This window comes from Colius striatus, chromosome 4 (genome assembly GCF_028858725.1).
Source record: "Colius striatus isolate bColStr4 chromosome 4, bColStr4.1.hap1, whole genome shotgun sequence".
Lineage (NCBI taxonomy): Eukaryota > Metazoa > Chordata > Aves > Coliiformes > Coliidae > Colius > Colius striatus.
The window spans coordinates 34,620,463-34,637,508 of NC_084762.1; the positions used below are offsets into that span (position 1 = coordinate 34,620,463).

The following is a 17,046-nucleotide window of genomic DNA, read 5'->3' on the forward strand; positions in this document are numbered from 1 at the left end:
ACGAAGAACTCTGATGGAATAATTTCTTGACTTACTTAAACACTAGTCTTTGCAACTTCAAAGTTCCATTGACTCAGTGTTTCAATGAGATTTCTGCATCTTTTTAAGGCAAAAGTGGTAAAATCCAGAAAATGTAACATGTAAAGTGCAAAATTGGCTAGAAAACTGCTGCAACGTCTTAGTATGACCTCAGAAGATGGACACAACAGAACTGAGCTCACATCATGCTGCAGAGAGGCTACCTCTTCATAGGTCTTTCATCCACTCTGCAAAGAAAACCATGAATTGGAAAGACTTCTGTGTTTCTCTACCAAGACATGGTTTTAAGATCGGCTGAACAACTCCTACTGCTTGAGCTGTTATGATACCTAATTTCTGTCTTCAGTGTTGAATAATGCATGGTATGTTTTAAACTTAAGGACACACTTGTGAAGCAGCGCAAAGAGGTATAATTTTGGTGGTATACATACAACTAAATTTTAGAGAGTTTCTAAAAAAAATACATGAGTAACTATTACTGTTGGGCTTCTCCAATTCTATCCATTTCTGAAAAATATTATTTAAAAGAAATTTAAGAGGAATTCAGGTATTTGCTTAAGTACAGACACAGATCTTGCTTTAGTTTAAGAGGAATTTGAGTAATCATTCACATTGTCTTTTTTGTTTTGTACAGAATAATATTTTCAGATTCACACAATAAGGTGGAACTCAGTGGGATTATTTATCTTCCTATAAGTGGAAAATTCAGCCCTAGCCAGAGAAGTCTTTTTTTTCCTTTCTTTCTTCTCTTCCTGTACACTGAACATTTCTAGTTAAAAAGATGTAAAAAACCCACATTAGGCAAGCAAGGGGTAACTTTAGCTTTGCCCTCCACCAGAAATCCTATTCCTTGTTAGCGAGCTCAGAACTTGAAAACAGATATTGTAAGGGGTCATTAGTGGCCATTCCCCAATTTTCTGCCCAAACTAGAACCTTTTGTAGCCCAAAAACTTCCAACTGTCCAGCTGCTCAAGGGTTTAACACAGTTCCCAGCACACTTTAACACTGCTTTTCCATTCACAACCTCCATGTCACAGTTGACTATGTCAGTCGCACTACAGACACTGATCAACAAAAGTGAGCTTTAGGCAGGGAACTGAGTCTTGGAGCACCAGCTGCTTCTTAAAGTTCCTCCAAAAAGTGAGGTGAAAGTTTTACTGATACTCACCAGGACGGAGGTGGAGCCTCTTCTAACTAGTTTTTACTGCAGTTCATCCTTAAAATTTCAAATAAATTCAACTCCATTACTGTCAAGCACCCGAATCTAAAATCATGTACTACACCAAAGGAAAAAAAACCTTTTTCCAAATGAAACAATAAACTCAGCATATTAACTTCATGTAATTGTATATTCACATTGGGGTTTTTTTGTTCAAGGGAATAAAATCATGAGTAATTTTCAAAAGGAAAAAACACACATTTTTCAAAGCTGTATCTCCTAATACATTATAAATTCAGCTGAAGTCTGATAGTGTTGTAATAATTTGTGTGAGCAGTAGCTGCTAAAGATCTAAAAACTCAAAGGAACTTCAGCATTGTTCTAGCTGTGTTTCCTAACCTCCTACTTAACTCAGAAAATAGGTTCATGCACAGATAAACTCTTCTTCTCCAACAGATTTTTTTAATGTATTTTGTGTTCCTAGCAATATCATCAAACTGTATCTCCATATGAAAGAATGGACACAAGCATCATGCATGCAACACATCTCCAATGTTATTTTACTGATTCCAAGCAGACAATACTGACACAGAAACATACACATTTGCATGTGAAGTAACTATAGTTGATGTGGTTCCACCACTCTGAACTTTTTTTTCAAAGTAGGTTTGTGGAGAAAAAGGAATCTGACAGGGCATCTGGCAAACATTATTTAGCATCTCCAAACACCCAGACTAGGGTGCAGGACTCTCTCAGCAAGCTAATACATAATACCAAACCTGAGGGACTTGTGGATATGCTGGAGAGCAGGGCTAGCTTTCAGGGGGCCCTTGATAAGCCAAAATAATGGAAGTAACAGCTATTAAATGCATAAAGTTTAAAAAAAAAAAGGCCAAAAGTCCTGAAACTTGGACTGGAACTCAGTGCAATTCGGCAGAAAAGGACACGAGTGCTTCTAAAGCAGAAATTAAACATGAGTCAGCAGTGTACCCTTGCAGCAAAAAATTACTGCAGTACTGGGCTATATTAGCAAGAATTAGCCAATGGGTCAAGGGAAGCTATTAGTCTGCTCAATGCTTTCAAGGCCATATCTGGAACACATTGTTCAGTGATGAACACCTCAGCTAATGAGACGGATGGATATAGTGGAGGAAGGAGTGTGGAAGGCAACTAATCTGGACAGGGAGCTGGAGCACAACAAATGAGGAGACTGACAGTGAAACATCACTTCAGAAGAGAAGGCTGGGAGGGAAATTCAATTACTATCTTAAATTACATAGCAGTTAATTAGAGAGAAGACTCAAGTACACAGCAAAAGGACAGAAAGCACCAGTCACAAGGTACATCAAGAGAAATTCCAAGTGGTGAAACAAAAATTTTGTAGTGAAGTTGATTAGGCACTGGCACAGTTGCCCCAAAAAAATTGGTGAATTGCTATCCTTAGAAACTTTCAAAACTTGCCTAGCCAAGGAAGTAATCCAAACCTGAGAGCAGCACTGCCTTGAGAGGGTGTCCACAGGTTCCTCCAACTTAACTTACTCTATGAGTCTATGGGTTGTTAATAAAAATGTAAAAGCAAATCTTATTCCAGCTAACAATGATGTTCTCAAAGGACTGAATGCCCTTCTGCTACTTCTTTAATGGTTTGCCACTTAAGGACATATTAAGCATATTTATAAAACTGCTGGAACTACTCATCTTAAGAATTCACAGCACTGGACCATCTAACTTATATACTTTGTATTGACTTAAATGCACCTTTCTCAATTTTTCCAATTTAGAGTTACACAATATCAAGTCCTTCCTACAACTTCTAAGGGAACGCTCTTTATAAATTCTTAAGCATTGTCCAGAGTTGCTTTATCGAACATAATATATTAAAACATATGTATATATTGCACATTTAAAACTGTACCTCCACCTCAAAGCCTACAAAGTTAACAAAACATACAACACACACACATGCAACACATGAGGAAAAGCTTCCCTCAGATTGACACAAATCCTCATTTTGGTACAACTACATATAGGCCATAAACAAAACCTTCTATAGCATACTAAAAAACTCTGTGTATATGGTAAGGCAGGTATGAAGTGGAAAAAAGTCCATCATTACTCAGTATGTTAGATTAAAAAGACAGTTAAACAGACAAAATTAGCATTTCTTCTCTAAAGCAGATACCTCAAGTTGTACAAGAGTGATTTCAACTCCAAATCAGAGCTCACCTTTACTTTAAAAAGATAAAAGGCATTGTCAAAACAATCTGAAGAGACAACAAAAGTTTTCCTCTCTGAAATCATAGTACTATAGTCTTTATTGTCCGTTAAGACAGAAAATTCAGCCATCTTGTCACTCTGATGGAGTAAGATGTCAAAAAATCAAGTGTCCATATCAACATTTCCTTCTTTTACACTTGAAAGTTAACACATGGTATGCTTAATAAATAAGAATACAGACATATGACCTTCAACATTTTTTTCTCAAGTATCTTTTAAAGGTCCATGAGCTTAATTTGGCAAAGCAATCCAAGATGCAAATGATCAGTCCGGTTTTCTTTCATATCAGTTTCACAGACTTTTACTATAAACACAACTTCAGTACTTTAAATACCAATTAGCTTTATCAAGATAAACCCAGGATAAAGCTCATTGTGCTTTGTTTTCCAGGTGTTCAGTTCACACAAATGAGAACCAATAAACAAGCAATTTCAAAGTTCACACATGTGTACAGTTGGTAGATGGTGGTGTATCTATCCGACTTTTGTTTTCCTTAGCATCGTTCAGAGGCGATTCATTACTTATCTGGCACTTGAAGACTTGTTTGTAGGCCTTCCTAAAATTTTCAGAGAGAAATGCATATATAATCGGGTTCACAGAAGAATTGCTGTAAGCCAGGCAGTGTGCAGTTACTCTGAAGAGAAAGGAGGCTTGAGTCAGTGGGAAAACTCCAAATTCGGCCCACAGATGAATCACGTGATGAGGCAGCCAAGAGATGCCGAAAACCACTACCACCACCAACACTGTCTGTGCTGTCTGAGACAAGGAAAAGAAAACACAGATGTCTGATGAGCAGTTGAAGAATCAGCTTTAAACCTACCTAAAAGAAAAGGGGGGTGTGGGGGGGGGAAGTTATACTGAGACAGAACACACTTGGGAATATTTATAGTGATAGTAATCCATTACCTACATGGGATTTATTTTGCACAGTCAATTACTGCAAGGACAATCTTAGCCAGAGTAAAAGGAAAACGTAGAACCTTACTCAAAGCTAAAAATGAAGCTCCTGATTCACTACACAAAAGCCTAGCCTTTTCTGAGGTGGACATAAACTCGATGTAAAATAATAACGTGGGTCTTTGGGAAATTTTGTCCAGATCTAATGATCCATGTTTTAGCACGATGCACAAGGATTTCTAAAATTTATAGCTCTGTTATACATGAAGGCAGCTAGTGAAAGAGCTTAGAGCAGTCTTTCAAACAATTTACTCAGTGTCTATCAAAGGAGTGGGGGCTTTTTTGAAAGATTCTCCTTTCAACATAAAATTTCCACAGGAAGAGGCCTTATAACAAAATTCTGGGACATATCTAGGGAAAAAAAAAGATTATGTTGCTTGAAATGTCTGGTGATCACACATTGTCAAAACCAACCTAGAAATTAAAGCTCAGCACCAAACATTGTTCCAAAAAAAGGAACACAAAATATCCTCAGTGCCGCCTCCGAACTCCACTTTTGTTATTTATGAGAGGAAGTGCTGTCAAGTTCATTATATCCATCCAGACAGCTACTGTATCAGTCAGTACTGAGCTTTCAGGTGATGCAGGTATTCTGCTAGGGTACAGTGGAGTTTGACTACCAATGTTTTCCTTACCTTTCACTTCAGAAACAGCACTTAGTGCTTTGCAGCTGCTCAACTAATTAATATCTATTCCTCTAACAAGTACCTCTTTCAACTAAATTACTCTCCTAATAAAATCCTAATATTAATTCCAAAGTGTATGATGTTATAGACCACTATAATCAATACATTAATACTTCACAACATAGTTCTTCAGATAACTTAGGCTCTTCATCACAGGCAAAACTAAGTCAATGGCCACAGAGCAATAAATACTGCAGCACAGAGAATATCTAGACTTTTTTGATAGTTTATTGAACTTGGTCTGTACTTCTTGAATTGATTAATGCTCTGTAATTCAGACTGACATATCTAATCGCAACACAACTTAACTTACAGAAACTCAAAGGAAAACAAGTTTGATTTATGTGGCAACAGGAAAAAATAGCTTATGACAGGTAATGTTGTTAAGCAAAATCTCACAAGAGAAACTAAGGGACATTATATCTGTAGTAAACATAATTTGGTTAGTCTCAAGGATTCATGTTTTCACAAGCTGCTCCTCTTCTTAGCCCACTGGAGTTTAAGTCAAGTTGCCACTAAGGAACAACCACAAAAATATTTTCACTTTCAGGTCTCACTAGGAGGGTATGAGCTGACAAAGAAGTATGAATTAAGAGCAGTTCATTCTCCGATTCCTTCAAAGGATTAATATTCCAACTGAAAACAGATTGTTTGGATACCATATGAACAATTAGTTCAAAAGCAGCATATTACTTCAGTTAGTTCAAAAACCTAAATCACGAAAATTGCTGACTTTCAGTAGACCATATAGATACATCTGAAAGAAGAGGCTGACCACGTCTTTCGTGACTATTTTATTTCAGGTACTCATATCTGCAGAATAAGTAATCTTCCAGAAGGAAATCTCCCAACACTTGTTATAGCCCATTATTCTTCCTAAGCCTAACTTCAGTGCTTACCTTTCCAAACTGATCGCTTTTTTCTTGAAACCAAGGTAACACTAAAGGGCAGTCCTTGTTTACTTAATGGGAGCACCCTTAGGGTTTCTCATTAGTGAATAAAAACTACCTGAAATGCATGATGTTAATATCAATGCTTTGTGACAAAAAAAAAAAAAAAAAGGCATGAAAATAGCATTTAGGTACATTTGTATTTTTCATTAACTTGTTTTTCCACACAGGTAGGAAACTAATGTTTAGATTCTACGACTGTTTTTTTTTAACAAAGGTTTGAATAGAGCTACAAATGTATAATTAAGCCTGAAACCCATTCTTAACAAAACAGTAGAATGGAAAGAAGAAGGATACAATAACCAGAGGTAAAGAGCACACTAGCAAAAACAGTTGCTTTGAAAAACGTGAGGTAGGCCTTGGTAAGGATCAGCAACATATTTTCTAAGGCAAAAAAGTTTCCGGCTGCATTTTTTTTATCTTTTTGGTTACTGAACCCTGATATGTCCAAGTAGTTTTGGGCAGATCTGTAATGCTTTTCCCTGAAGCTATGAAAGCTAGTTCCTAGCCAGAAACAAATTGTTTAGAGTAAATGCACAGATATTTCCATTTTGAGAATAACTTAGATGAGACTAGAAATACAGTGTATTGAATGCCTTTGAAAACGACACCTTCAGCCTTGAAGGCATTAGGTACAAAAGTATATGTTAAGCATATTATAGAATCAGGGCCATAGTGCTTTTAATCCTGAGAATCAAAATCTATTGACAAGGATATTTTTCAAAGAAGTAGAGAATGCATAAATAACAGATTACTTATTCCCTGATGAGACCATGTATATCTCATTTACATTGCAAATAGTCTGCATGCCCATATGGTAATAGTGGTCAGATCAAATGAAGAGCTATAGCCTAAGGGGTTTTTCTGACTCCACATTTCTAAACGGAGTAGCTAGTCAAATGATTACTGTGGTCAAATTTGCTCAAAAATCAGAATCATATTATATTAACTGTCAGATACAATATATAAATACATCTTTTAAATATTGTTCTAAATCACAAAGATTATTCCGCTTTAAAGACCTTTCATGATTCTACTTGCAACCAGTATACAACTTAAGTCTTGAACATAAGAGAAAAAAACCTTTTGCAGAAAAGCAATAGAAGAATTGCAGAAAACTAAGTCTCTTGTGTCACTTATCAAGAAGCACAATAAACCTAACTTTAAAGTCTCATCAATTAACCTAGGAATTCCTCATAAAACATTAAAAAAATCACCAAGTAAAAAAAAAAAAAAAAAATCAAGTTAGGAAATTATGACTATGAGGCAAAACCCCTCCTTTAATATTAGAGACAGGTTGTCTCTCCATGTCTGAATTGCAGATGCTCTAAAGTTCAAACTAGAGGGATCTCAGCTAATGGCTTAATGCATTGTGATGGAAAAGTTGGATCAAAAAAATCATTCCCATCCTGCCAAGTTCAGAGAGACACTGAATATGTCATTAAACATTTAATTACAATTCCTTCACTCCATTATATCTTTGGCAAGAAGCAAGACAATATCAAATTATCTTGGTCATAAAACTAAAATATAAACAAATAGATATTGATAACAAAAGAAATCTACCTTTTTCTTGGATGCTTCTGACTTCTTTGACATATTTCTCAACTTCTTATGCAGATGATTAAGAACCTGAAAAGATTAATTTGCATTTTGTATTTCACCATTCTCTAAAATTCAAATCCATATATTTCAGAATATGCTCTCTAGTACTGTATGAGTTGCTTACAGACATCACTAATCTAATTTACACATTCCAGAAGCACAGAGTATAAAATCCAAAGGAATTCCGTACCTACATCTCTGCAAATCAATAAATATTAAGCAGACCACAACTGAATTCTTATTAAAAAATTCAGATGTATTACATAACAAATACATAGTACAAATGAACAAGGCAACTAATGGAAATCCATCATGCACTTTTTTCTTCAATAAAAATGTCAATGCTTGTTAATTTAGAATGACCTTTACTGTATGTAATATAAAAAGTGTATGTTTTGAGTCAGAGTTTTTCTGAGTCACCTGCATAATTTACTTTCTTCAGATAGTTGTTTGGTTAATATAATCAGGATGTTGGCACTATTTGATCACTGAAAGAATCTTAGGCTTTCAAAAATAATTTATACTAAAATGTATCTCACGAGGAATGACCTTTATAAACAATTTCATGATACTTGTCATGTACCTTTCACAAATACTTTAAAAAGTACATTTCAGAAAGCCTCATTATTTAAAAGCATAATGATTTATATGTAAGATTTTGGACAGTGGACGCATAGTACTGCATTCCCTACTTTATCAACAATCATTATTAATGGAATCTAACAGATTTGAAGGTGGGTGGGGGGGCAGAGGAAATACTCTTCAGCTGAATGTGTTTAACAAGTTGCAAACCATATAGAATTTTAAAAAAGGAGTTGCTTCATTAAACTTGAGAGTTTAATTAAAATATGGTAAGTGGAATTTCTAGAAAGTGTCAGAATGTAGAACTCAGATGACAATGTTAGGTTGCACTTCACATAGCTCTAAGGTGAACTGAGAACAATATGGGTAAGACCACCTGTCATTCAGAAGATTTTTTTTCAATAAATGTATCACTAAATTGTAGGTCTTATAAGGAGACTTTTGAGGTGGGGAAAAGGCTATAAATTCAAATAGTCTTATATCATCTGAGGATGTTTTCTTCATTTTCTTTGGGATGAACTATCAAGACAGACATCAGACAAGATGACTTTATGGAGTTGATTGCACTCTGGCATTTCAGTTTTAGAGACATAAATAATGAAAATAAATAGGACAGTATTTGTGAATAACCATAGCATAGCAGATTCCACCTTTTATGTATCTACTCTTAGCTACCAGTGAACCACAAACAACAATAAAAATTACTTGCAACCACTTAACATTGGAAGTGCAGTTCATTTGTGCTTATCTATGCACTAATATGTTTGTGCATGGAAGACATAGCCCTGCAAACAATTCCTATTCTGAATCACTATCCAGGCTGCTACCAATACTGACACAAGCTCAGGAAAAGCAGGAGGAAAATAAATGAGCTCTCTGAGAATGTCCTGTTTTGGCTTCAGCCCTTCTTTCCTCACCAGGATGAAGCAGAGCCAGAAGGAAAGCACACAAGAGCCCCTAAGGTCCAGCAAAAGACCAGGGAGATGACCTTCTGGCTCACACACTCTTTATCCACTTGACATTACTGCGTACAAAACAGTGCTTACTCAGTGCTCAACCCCAAAGAGCATGGGAGAAATACAGTGAAGTTCACTTCCCATCACTGCTGCTTCACATATCCTACTCCACTCATATAACTTACCATAGTGGGCTGTTTCAACTCAACCTTCCTGAAGGTTGCCACTGTACTGTGATTTTATGGTTGAGGGTAGAGTGAGTGGGGGTGTGTTAAGAGGTTTGTTTAAAATTTAGATTATAATCTTCCAATGAAACTTTCTTGACTTTCAGATAACATACATATTTCATAAAATAAACCTCTGCAGTGAAAACATGCTGGCTGTACATTGTAGTGTAGCAGATGGCACACAAACCAGCAGCAAGAGAAATAGGCAGAATTTAATTACCTATCAACAGCAGTGGAACAGCACTCAGAGACCAACACAGAACACTGTGGAGGGATATTCAGAGCCATGTTTATGCACAAACACTGCAAGGCAAAACAAAGGCACCTCTCTTCACTGCCCTGTTCAAATTATCTCTTTTCCGAGCTGATAAATAATCAATCGTTCCTCTGACAGCCACTGTCACTTTGCCTGAATGAATAATAATTCTACATGTGATTCTATGATTCCTCGTAATTTGTCTCAGGTTATTTCTCTAAAATAAGTCTCTCAAAATATCTACTAACACATTTGGATATGTAACGTAATCTCATATGGTGCTGCATTTTAAAAAATTCAGCTCTGTGGAAAAATTAATTCCTTACATGAAACTTTTCTAACTCCAGCTTTTATGTACTTGATCAGAGATGTTGTTTCACCCTCTGGGGAGAAATAGCTTTCCTGTGTTCTGGACATGAGGATTAGGTACTGTACTATGTTGTGAAAGAGAGTGTAAGAATCATAGAACTATAAGAATTTCCAGTCAGGTTCAGGCTATACTACCATAATTACCACTGATGGCATTCTGGAAGGCCTGGACTGTGCCTACAGACTATCCGTTGCGGTTTTTGGTTGTTGGGGTTTTTTTCCCAAGTTATTTCGGGGACTACATTCAAGATGGTTTGAGAGTCCAAGCTGAGAAACCATGAGCAAATCAAGTTGAAAGAGGGATTTTTCCAATAAGGGATAGAGAAATAAATGGCTTACACTATCTGTGCGTATTTACATAGGTCTACCAGATGTTGTAAAAGGTTGAAGTCTACGTTGTTGAAAAGCACGTTTCTTGTCCGGCTGTACATAGTCATTCCTGTGACTATATCTTTGTTATCAGCCATTTAAAAAAATCTCACAGCAGGAAAGCCTGACCAAATATCTTAATAAGAGTTAACTGCTCAAAAGAGCCATAACGCAAGCATTACATTCTGAACCAAATTTTATAGTATGAACTATATTTCAGTGTGAGTGCCATTGCCATATTTTAAAGTAATGCTGCTACTTCTATCATCACAACAATGTCCTTCATCCTTTCACTTAATAGTGTGTTGTTAATGACATACCCTTTATTTTTTCTTTTGAGTGTAGTTTAATAAAGTTTTCCCTCACTGTCCGTCAAAATTTAAGATATCTTAAGCCAAGAACAATATAAGCTTGCATTTCATGTGAGGCTCTTACTTTTTATGGCTTATTTTCAACCCGGTCTATAAATCACAAATGACTTCCATGAATTCAGAATGTTCAGGGTGACAGACAAGAATGAAAACACTCTTCAGACAAAAAATACTGTTTTTAAAAAAGCTTTTAACATTATGCATCTATAAAAGGAAAGTTTGCTAATGATTTTAGGTGTTCAACCTAAGGTTTGATTGAAAGATGCCTGGCTTTCAAGGACTGAATTCTCATGATTAGATACTCAAAAGCAGAGGCACCCAAAAGCAGTTGGCACATTGCACTACCCTGGCAAGATGTTCAGATTGTCAGAAGCTCACTGAGACTCATTCATCACTCTGCTGTTTAAGAAGGTATTAGTGAGCAAATACTGTAGCAGTGTTACAAAACACATGCAAAACCTAGCATTAAAAAAAATGCAGCAAGAAATATAAACAATTTTAAAAGAAAGAACATAGAATGTCTACAAGTTTGCAGTACTGTAACTCAACTCATAATACACAATTACTGCTCCTTTGACTGGAGTAGTAAGCTCCATTCAAGAGTAATTCCGTGAGCCAACAAAAGCTGATTTCCTACAGATTTGTGAATTCTTTACTGTGTGTTCCAAAAAAGATGTGTCTCCTCCATGAGCAGATGCTACATAAAACTTCTTTCCTCTATAGCTTGTCTGATGTTTAACAGCTGAATGCAAACAGACTCTCCTCAAGTGAGAGTGAATGACAGAGATTCTCCGCCTTCTTCATTGACTCCTGTTTCTGAAAAACTAGGGAAATAACATTCCATCTGATATTTCCACTTCTCTGTCACACTTGGTTGAAAATGAACCAAAGTTATTTGTGGGAGAGAGGAAATGGGCAGCTGTACACACAGTTCACAGAGCACAATCTTGTAGGTCTCTGCCTTAAAAATATATCACATGAGATTTCCAGTTCTGATTTTGTGGGAGGACGCTGTTTCCAAATACCTAGCACTATTTCAGCACTCCTGTAGGTTGTAACAATATTGCTATCCACTGGGGGAAATACAAATCTCTCCTAATATAATTTAAGAGAGAGAGAAAGAGCTCAGGTCCCTATTAGACTGCCTAAAAAATGAGACTTTCAAAACTGAAAGTTCGTTTGCAATTTGCTTATCAAAGAAACAGAATTGCCTTAAAGGAGTCTGGAAAAGACAATATATTCACATAGAGAAATGAGTCTCTTTTGTCTTAATCTACTGTATCAGAAGATTGTGTTATTTAGCTGATCTGCAGTTCATGAAAAACAGTGAAGTTGATAAGAAATGAATTCACTTATATTTGTAACCTTTCTGAGGCCATTACATAACAGCAATCCTCTTCCCCTGCGTGCATTCAGAAGCCAGAATACATGTTGTACTTCATAGTACTTTAGCAATACAAATAAAAGGTCACAGTGACCACTTTGCTTGAGATCTGTGAGGGTAGCAATGACTTTGGCAGATCTAAAACTTCAGATTTTTTAAACTGTAATCCTCAATTTCTCCCTCACTCTGCCCCATGTGCCAAAATAATGCAGTTGGAGTTTTGCCAGGGGCTCCTAATGAGAGCAGGAATGGATGGCAAACTACCTACAATAGCCTTGTACAAGTCATGGCATTTTTCAGTTTCGTTGACAATGATGGGAACCATATATCTACTAGGTATATCCTAAAACACATCCCTCCAGTCTGACACCATGGCGAGAAGGATCATACAATCTAGAGCAGACCTACTGAATTTAAATTACTGTCTAAGGAGAAATCCTGCTATTGAAGGTTGCTGACACAGAAACACCAGGACCTCTGCCTGAGCCGGTAGAAGTCAGTCCTCCAGATCCTGTCCACCAGCAAGCAGTGGATCTTATGCTGAACAGTGCAATATAATATTCACAGAAAAATGTGACATTTTGCCAGAGCAGAAACACCCTAAATATCCTCACTCAGGCAGCCTTACTTATTGTTTATCCTACCTGGGTCCTCAAGCACTACTCCTTAGCACCACCTGCACTTGGTGGAGCCAATTTCCCATCCATTTCAACTTCTGACTGTTAACTGGGTCAAATCAAACTGGTGGATTTGTGTCACTTTTAAGTGCAATGCATTTTAAAGAACTGTAATGCTTAGTCTGAAGCTTGAATAACTTGTTGCTTTGTTGTACTTTTTTGAGTCACACAGCACTGCAAGAAAATAGAAAAGCTGTGTTGACAAGAGAAAGCAGCAGAGCACTGGGGCTTCTTATCACTTTGCTACAAGGAAATCTATCAGAGACTCCAGTAACCGTCAGAACAACCCCTGCTCACTGCTCCATGCAAGCCTTGTTCTGACCTGCCCGTGACATGCACACGTGTCCTCCCCAGTCATCCATCAGCTATAAAAGCTACCCTCTCCCTCTGTGCAACAAACTCACCCCTACCCTGTTGACTACTGATAGTGCCAGGTGGGCCCAGAGATGGCCCCACACCTGCCACTTTTGTCTCCCTTTCACATACCCTTCACAGTTACTCACTTTGCCTCACCTTGGCATAGCAGAAGGAGATGAGCAGCAACGGGAGCAGATATCCGAAGACAAACGTGCAAACAACGTACACCTTCTTGTGGCGTGGGTTGGGCCAGTGCTCCCAGCAAAAGGTCTGGTTGATGTCCTCCCGGTGGAAGAGGCGCTGGTGGTGAGCCACAGGTGATGCCATGGCGAAGGAGAGCACCCAGATGAGCCCCACACCCAGCAGCGCATTGCGGGAAATGCGCAAGGCCGAGGAGCGTCGAGAGTGCACGATGGCCACATAGCGGTCCACGGACATGGCCGAGAGCGTGAAGATGCTCACCAGCATGGAGACAGTGAAAAAGTAGTGGATGAACTTACAGATGAAGGCACCCAGCACCCAGGTGGGGAGCACGTAGACTGTGGACTGGAAAGGGATGCAGAAGAGCAGGTAGGCCAGGTCGGCGATGCTGAGGTTGAGGATGAAGATGTTGGTGGTGCTGCGGCGCTTCCCTGGCTTGCTCTTTGCCAGCACCGTTATCACCAGCGAGTTGCCCAACACACCCAGGGTGAAGATCAAGCCGAAGAGGATCAAGGTGATAAAGTTCTCGATGCCGATGCCAAAGAGGGGCTTCGCCTCCGGCAGCCCGGAGAGGTTGAACTCGCCACGGGGCGACTCTGCCCCAGCTCGGGACTGGTTGAGGGGTGCCGCAGCCAGGCCTCCCCCCGCCTCCATCCTCCTCCTCGCGCAACGGCCAAAGTTACAGCGCGCGAAAAGCGGAGCCGCCGCTCCCAGGCACCGCGGACCGCTGCGAGAGAGAGACAGGGGCGCTCGCCCCGCCAGCGCCGAGAGGGGCGGCGGGAGGAAGGGAGGAACGGGTGGCTCGGCGGTAACGCCGCGCAGGGACTCGCCGCTCGCAGGACGCGCCGCCAGCCGATCCCGGGCAGCAGCGGGACCAGCCGGGCTGAGCGCGGAGCCCCGCGCCCCCACCGCTTCCTCCGCCGGGGCAGCCGCTCCGGCCGCGGCGCCCACCCCTCTCCGCCACGCCCGGGCCGCCCAGCCGAGCTGCGGAACCTCCGCGCCTCCCCGCGCCGGCCGCTGCCGGCTGCTCCGGCAGACCAAGCTCCCCGGGGATGTCTCCCTGGGGAAAGGCGGGGTGGGGAACTTCCCTCCTCGTCTCGGTTTAGCTGTCAGTCGCCTCCGCTGGGCTGCCCGGCGGGGCGGACAGCACGGTAGCAGCAGCCGGAGCGTCAGGCGGTCCGCGGGCAGAAAGCGGAGCCGACCGGCCCCGGTCCATACCTCAGAAAACTTCTTTTTGCTTTTTGCCTTCGCTTCTAGGCAGGCTTAGAAGTCGTGTCTCACAGCATAGCTAGAGTGAAGCTCGGCACCTCCGGCTTGGCTTAAATGAACTCTCTTGGAACGACAGAAGTAGTTAAGCGCCTGCGTAAACCCACCTCAACAGGTAGCCGGAGGCAAGAGTCGGTTCGGACTAACCCACGTCTGTGCGCACTGTTTTCGCGGCGCTCACAAGTGTCCATTAATTGTTCCGCAGGATGCAGTAACTCGCAGGGCAGAAGGTGGCAGACGTTGTTAGTGCTTCAAAAAAAAAAAAAATGAAGGAAAAGAAAGTCTCGCTGATTTTCACGCCCAGATCCACGGAGCCCCTGTTTCAAAACGCCGTGGCTGCGGGGCCAAAGGCTGGTGGGCTGGGGTCGTAGCTGCGGAGGGTCCTTAAAACTGCGAAAGGAGAGCATTTGCAAAGTCTGTCTTCTCAGAGCTGTATGGAACGTAAAACTTCCTTCAGATGGGAGTTCATGTAAATAAATACGTAGGCATGGATACCTTGTGAATGAAACAGATGTGACTGAGGGTTCTCAAACATCTGCTTTCAAATCTCCAGGCAGTGAGCGACAGCTGATTATGTTTGGTTTGATCTGATTATGTTGTATTTGATCTCTTCTCCCGGGACGGTGACTGCAAGTTGTTGAAACTCCCCCACTGGCAGACGGGCAGAAGCAGTGGCTGGGAGGGCCAGGGTTTTGCCAGGAGTGGCCTGACTCCTTAGGAGTTTAGTGCTGCTTGGTGGTCACCCTCCTGGGGAATGGACGGGGCTGCCCCATTGTGCTACTGGCTGCGACGGGCTTTTGTTGGCTGATTTTGCAGTCTGTAATTGGACAGGTTTAATTACCATTCAATGGCCTTGTCCTTTTGTTGATGTGTTTGGTTACTGTGCAAACCTACTCATCTCTACTACAAACCTACTCATCTCTACATCTACAAGGGATTTGAGAATGGGTATCGTTAAACATTTCTGGAACATATCAAATATTGCAGGCCATTTTTGGAAGTGTTCTGAAGATATTGTGAAAATGAATAGAAGGCTCTATAAATTTCCTTAGTTTTGCTGATACCTATGTTTGCCACTTTGGATTGGTGAGACACAGGAAATACTTTTGACTACCACTAACACTTTGCTTCTGAATCACATCTTCTTGCCAGATTTCCTGGACTCTTTTCTAGGGTGTCAGGAGTGCAACCCTAACCTTGTCAAAGTGAATGCTAACGGTCTGTTGATTCCAGCTCTCCATCTCAAATGTTGTGTTAGTCCTCATCACTCACATTTCCATTTTAAGAAATATTATCTTTTGAATAGTGTAGCCTGAAAGGTGACTGTAGAATATTAGACTGTTTTACAGAGAAGTAGGCAGGAAAATTTAGTACAGAAACAAAATCAGTTTTAAGGGAAAGCAACCTGAAGTCACATCAGTGATCTGGATGTGAGTGTTGCCTCATTTTCCTTAGATGTTTAATTGACAGTTTTGCAGTTCAAGCTTTGCTTTGCTGTTACATATATATTCTAAAGTATATGATTCTTACAAGACTGCCCCTGGGCATTAGGGAAAAAAAAAAACCCACGCCAGAGAGCACAATTATATTGTAGTTTTTCTGTCAGACCTACAGGCTTCAGCATTTACATCAGTGAAGGAAAGTTCCCATGTTGACAGCACTCATGATTCCTGTAAAGATTGCCATAAACAAACAGATGTTACATTTTAGTCTACTGCTCTTGTTATCTAGAGCAAGTAAAATTTTCAGGCAATAGAAAGTTCCAATGAAAAAGTTGTTATAAATTCAGTACACATCATTCTATAATTAAATATACAAAACCTTGAAAAAGTAGAAGAAAAAATTTGCATCATGCTCTAGAAAAATCTCTTCAACATATTTCAAAATATTTCTTACGAAATAGCCTATGAACTTCAGAAAAGCATGACATTAAATGCAATCTATTTCTGTCTGTAGCCAGGATCCACAATCATCTTTATCAGATGTTATTACCTCCAACAAAGTATTTTGGCTCCATAATTTTCCATAGCAATCAATGGGGAAAAGTCTAGACCTATGTGTTTACTCCTCAGTGGATTAATCCAGAAGCTATTACTGAGAAAAAACATCACAGGGATGTCCTTCCTTTCATTCTCTCCAGGGGCTGGGTACCTTATACAGCTGTGGTTCCAATAATAAAAATATTTAACTTACATTGGTACATTTTTGCTTCAGGAAAGAGAAATCATTTACCAATCCAATAGCTTGATTTAAAATATTCCTTACTACTAAAGTCTTTGTTTCTATGTAATATGTATGTAACAAATATATAATTAAAATTATGTCAGTAAAATGTATTTATATTTGAAAATAAACATT

General features: G+C 39.6%; 1 protein-coding gene across 1 annotated transcript; it reads right to left on the reverse strand.

The window, feature by feature from the left end:
- Nucleotides 1-3,913: 3,913 nt before the first annotated feature.
- On the reverse strand, nt 3,914-15,095 carry GALR1 (galanin receptor 1). Its single transcript, XM_061995866.1, has 4 exons — nt 14,987-15,095; nt 13,378-14,675; nt 7,635-7,700; nt 3,914-4,231 (listed from the first exon to the last, which is right to left on the reverse strand). Exons 1-4 carry the CDS (start codon nt 15,093-15,095, stop codon nt 3,914-3,916), a joined length of 1,791 nt encoding a protein of 596 aa, XP_061851850.1.
- Between the last annotated feature and the right edge of the window lie 1,951 nt (nt 15,096-17,046).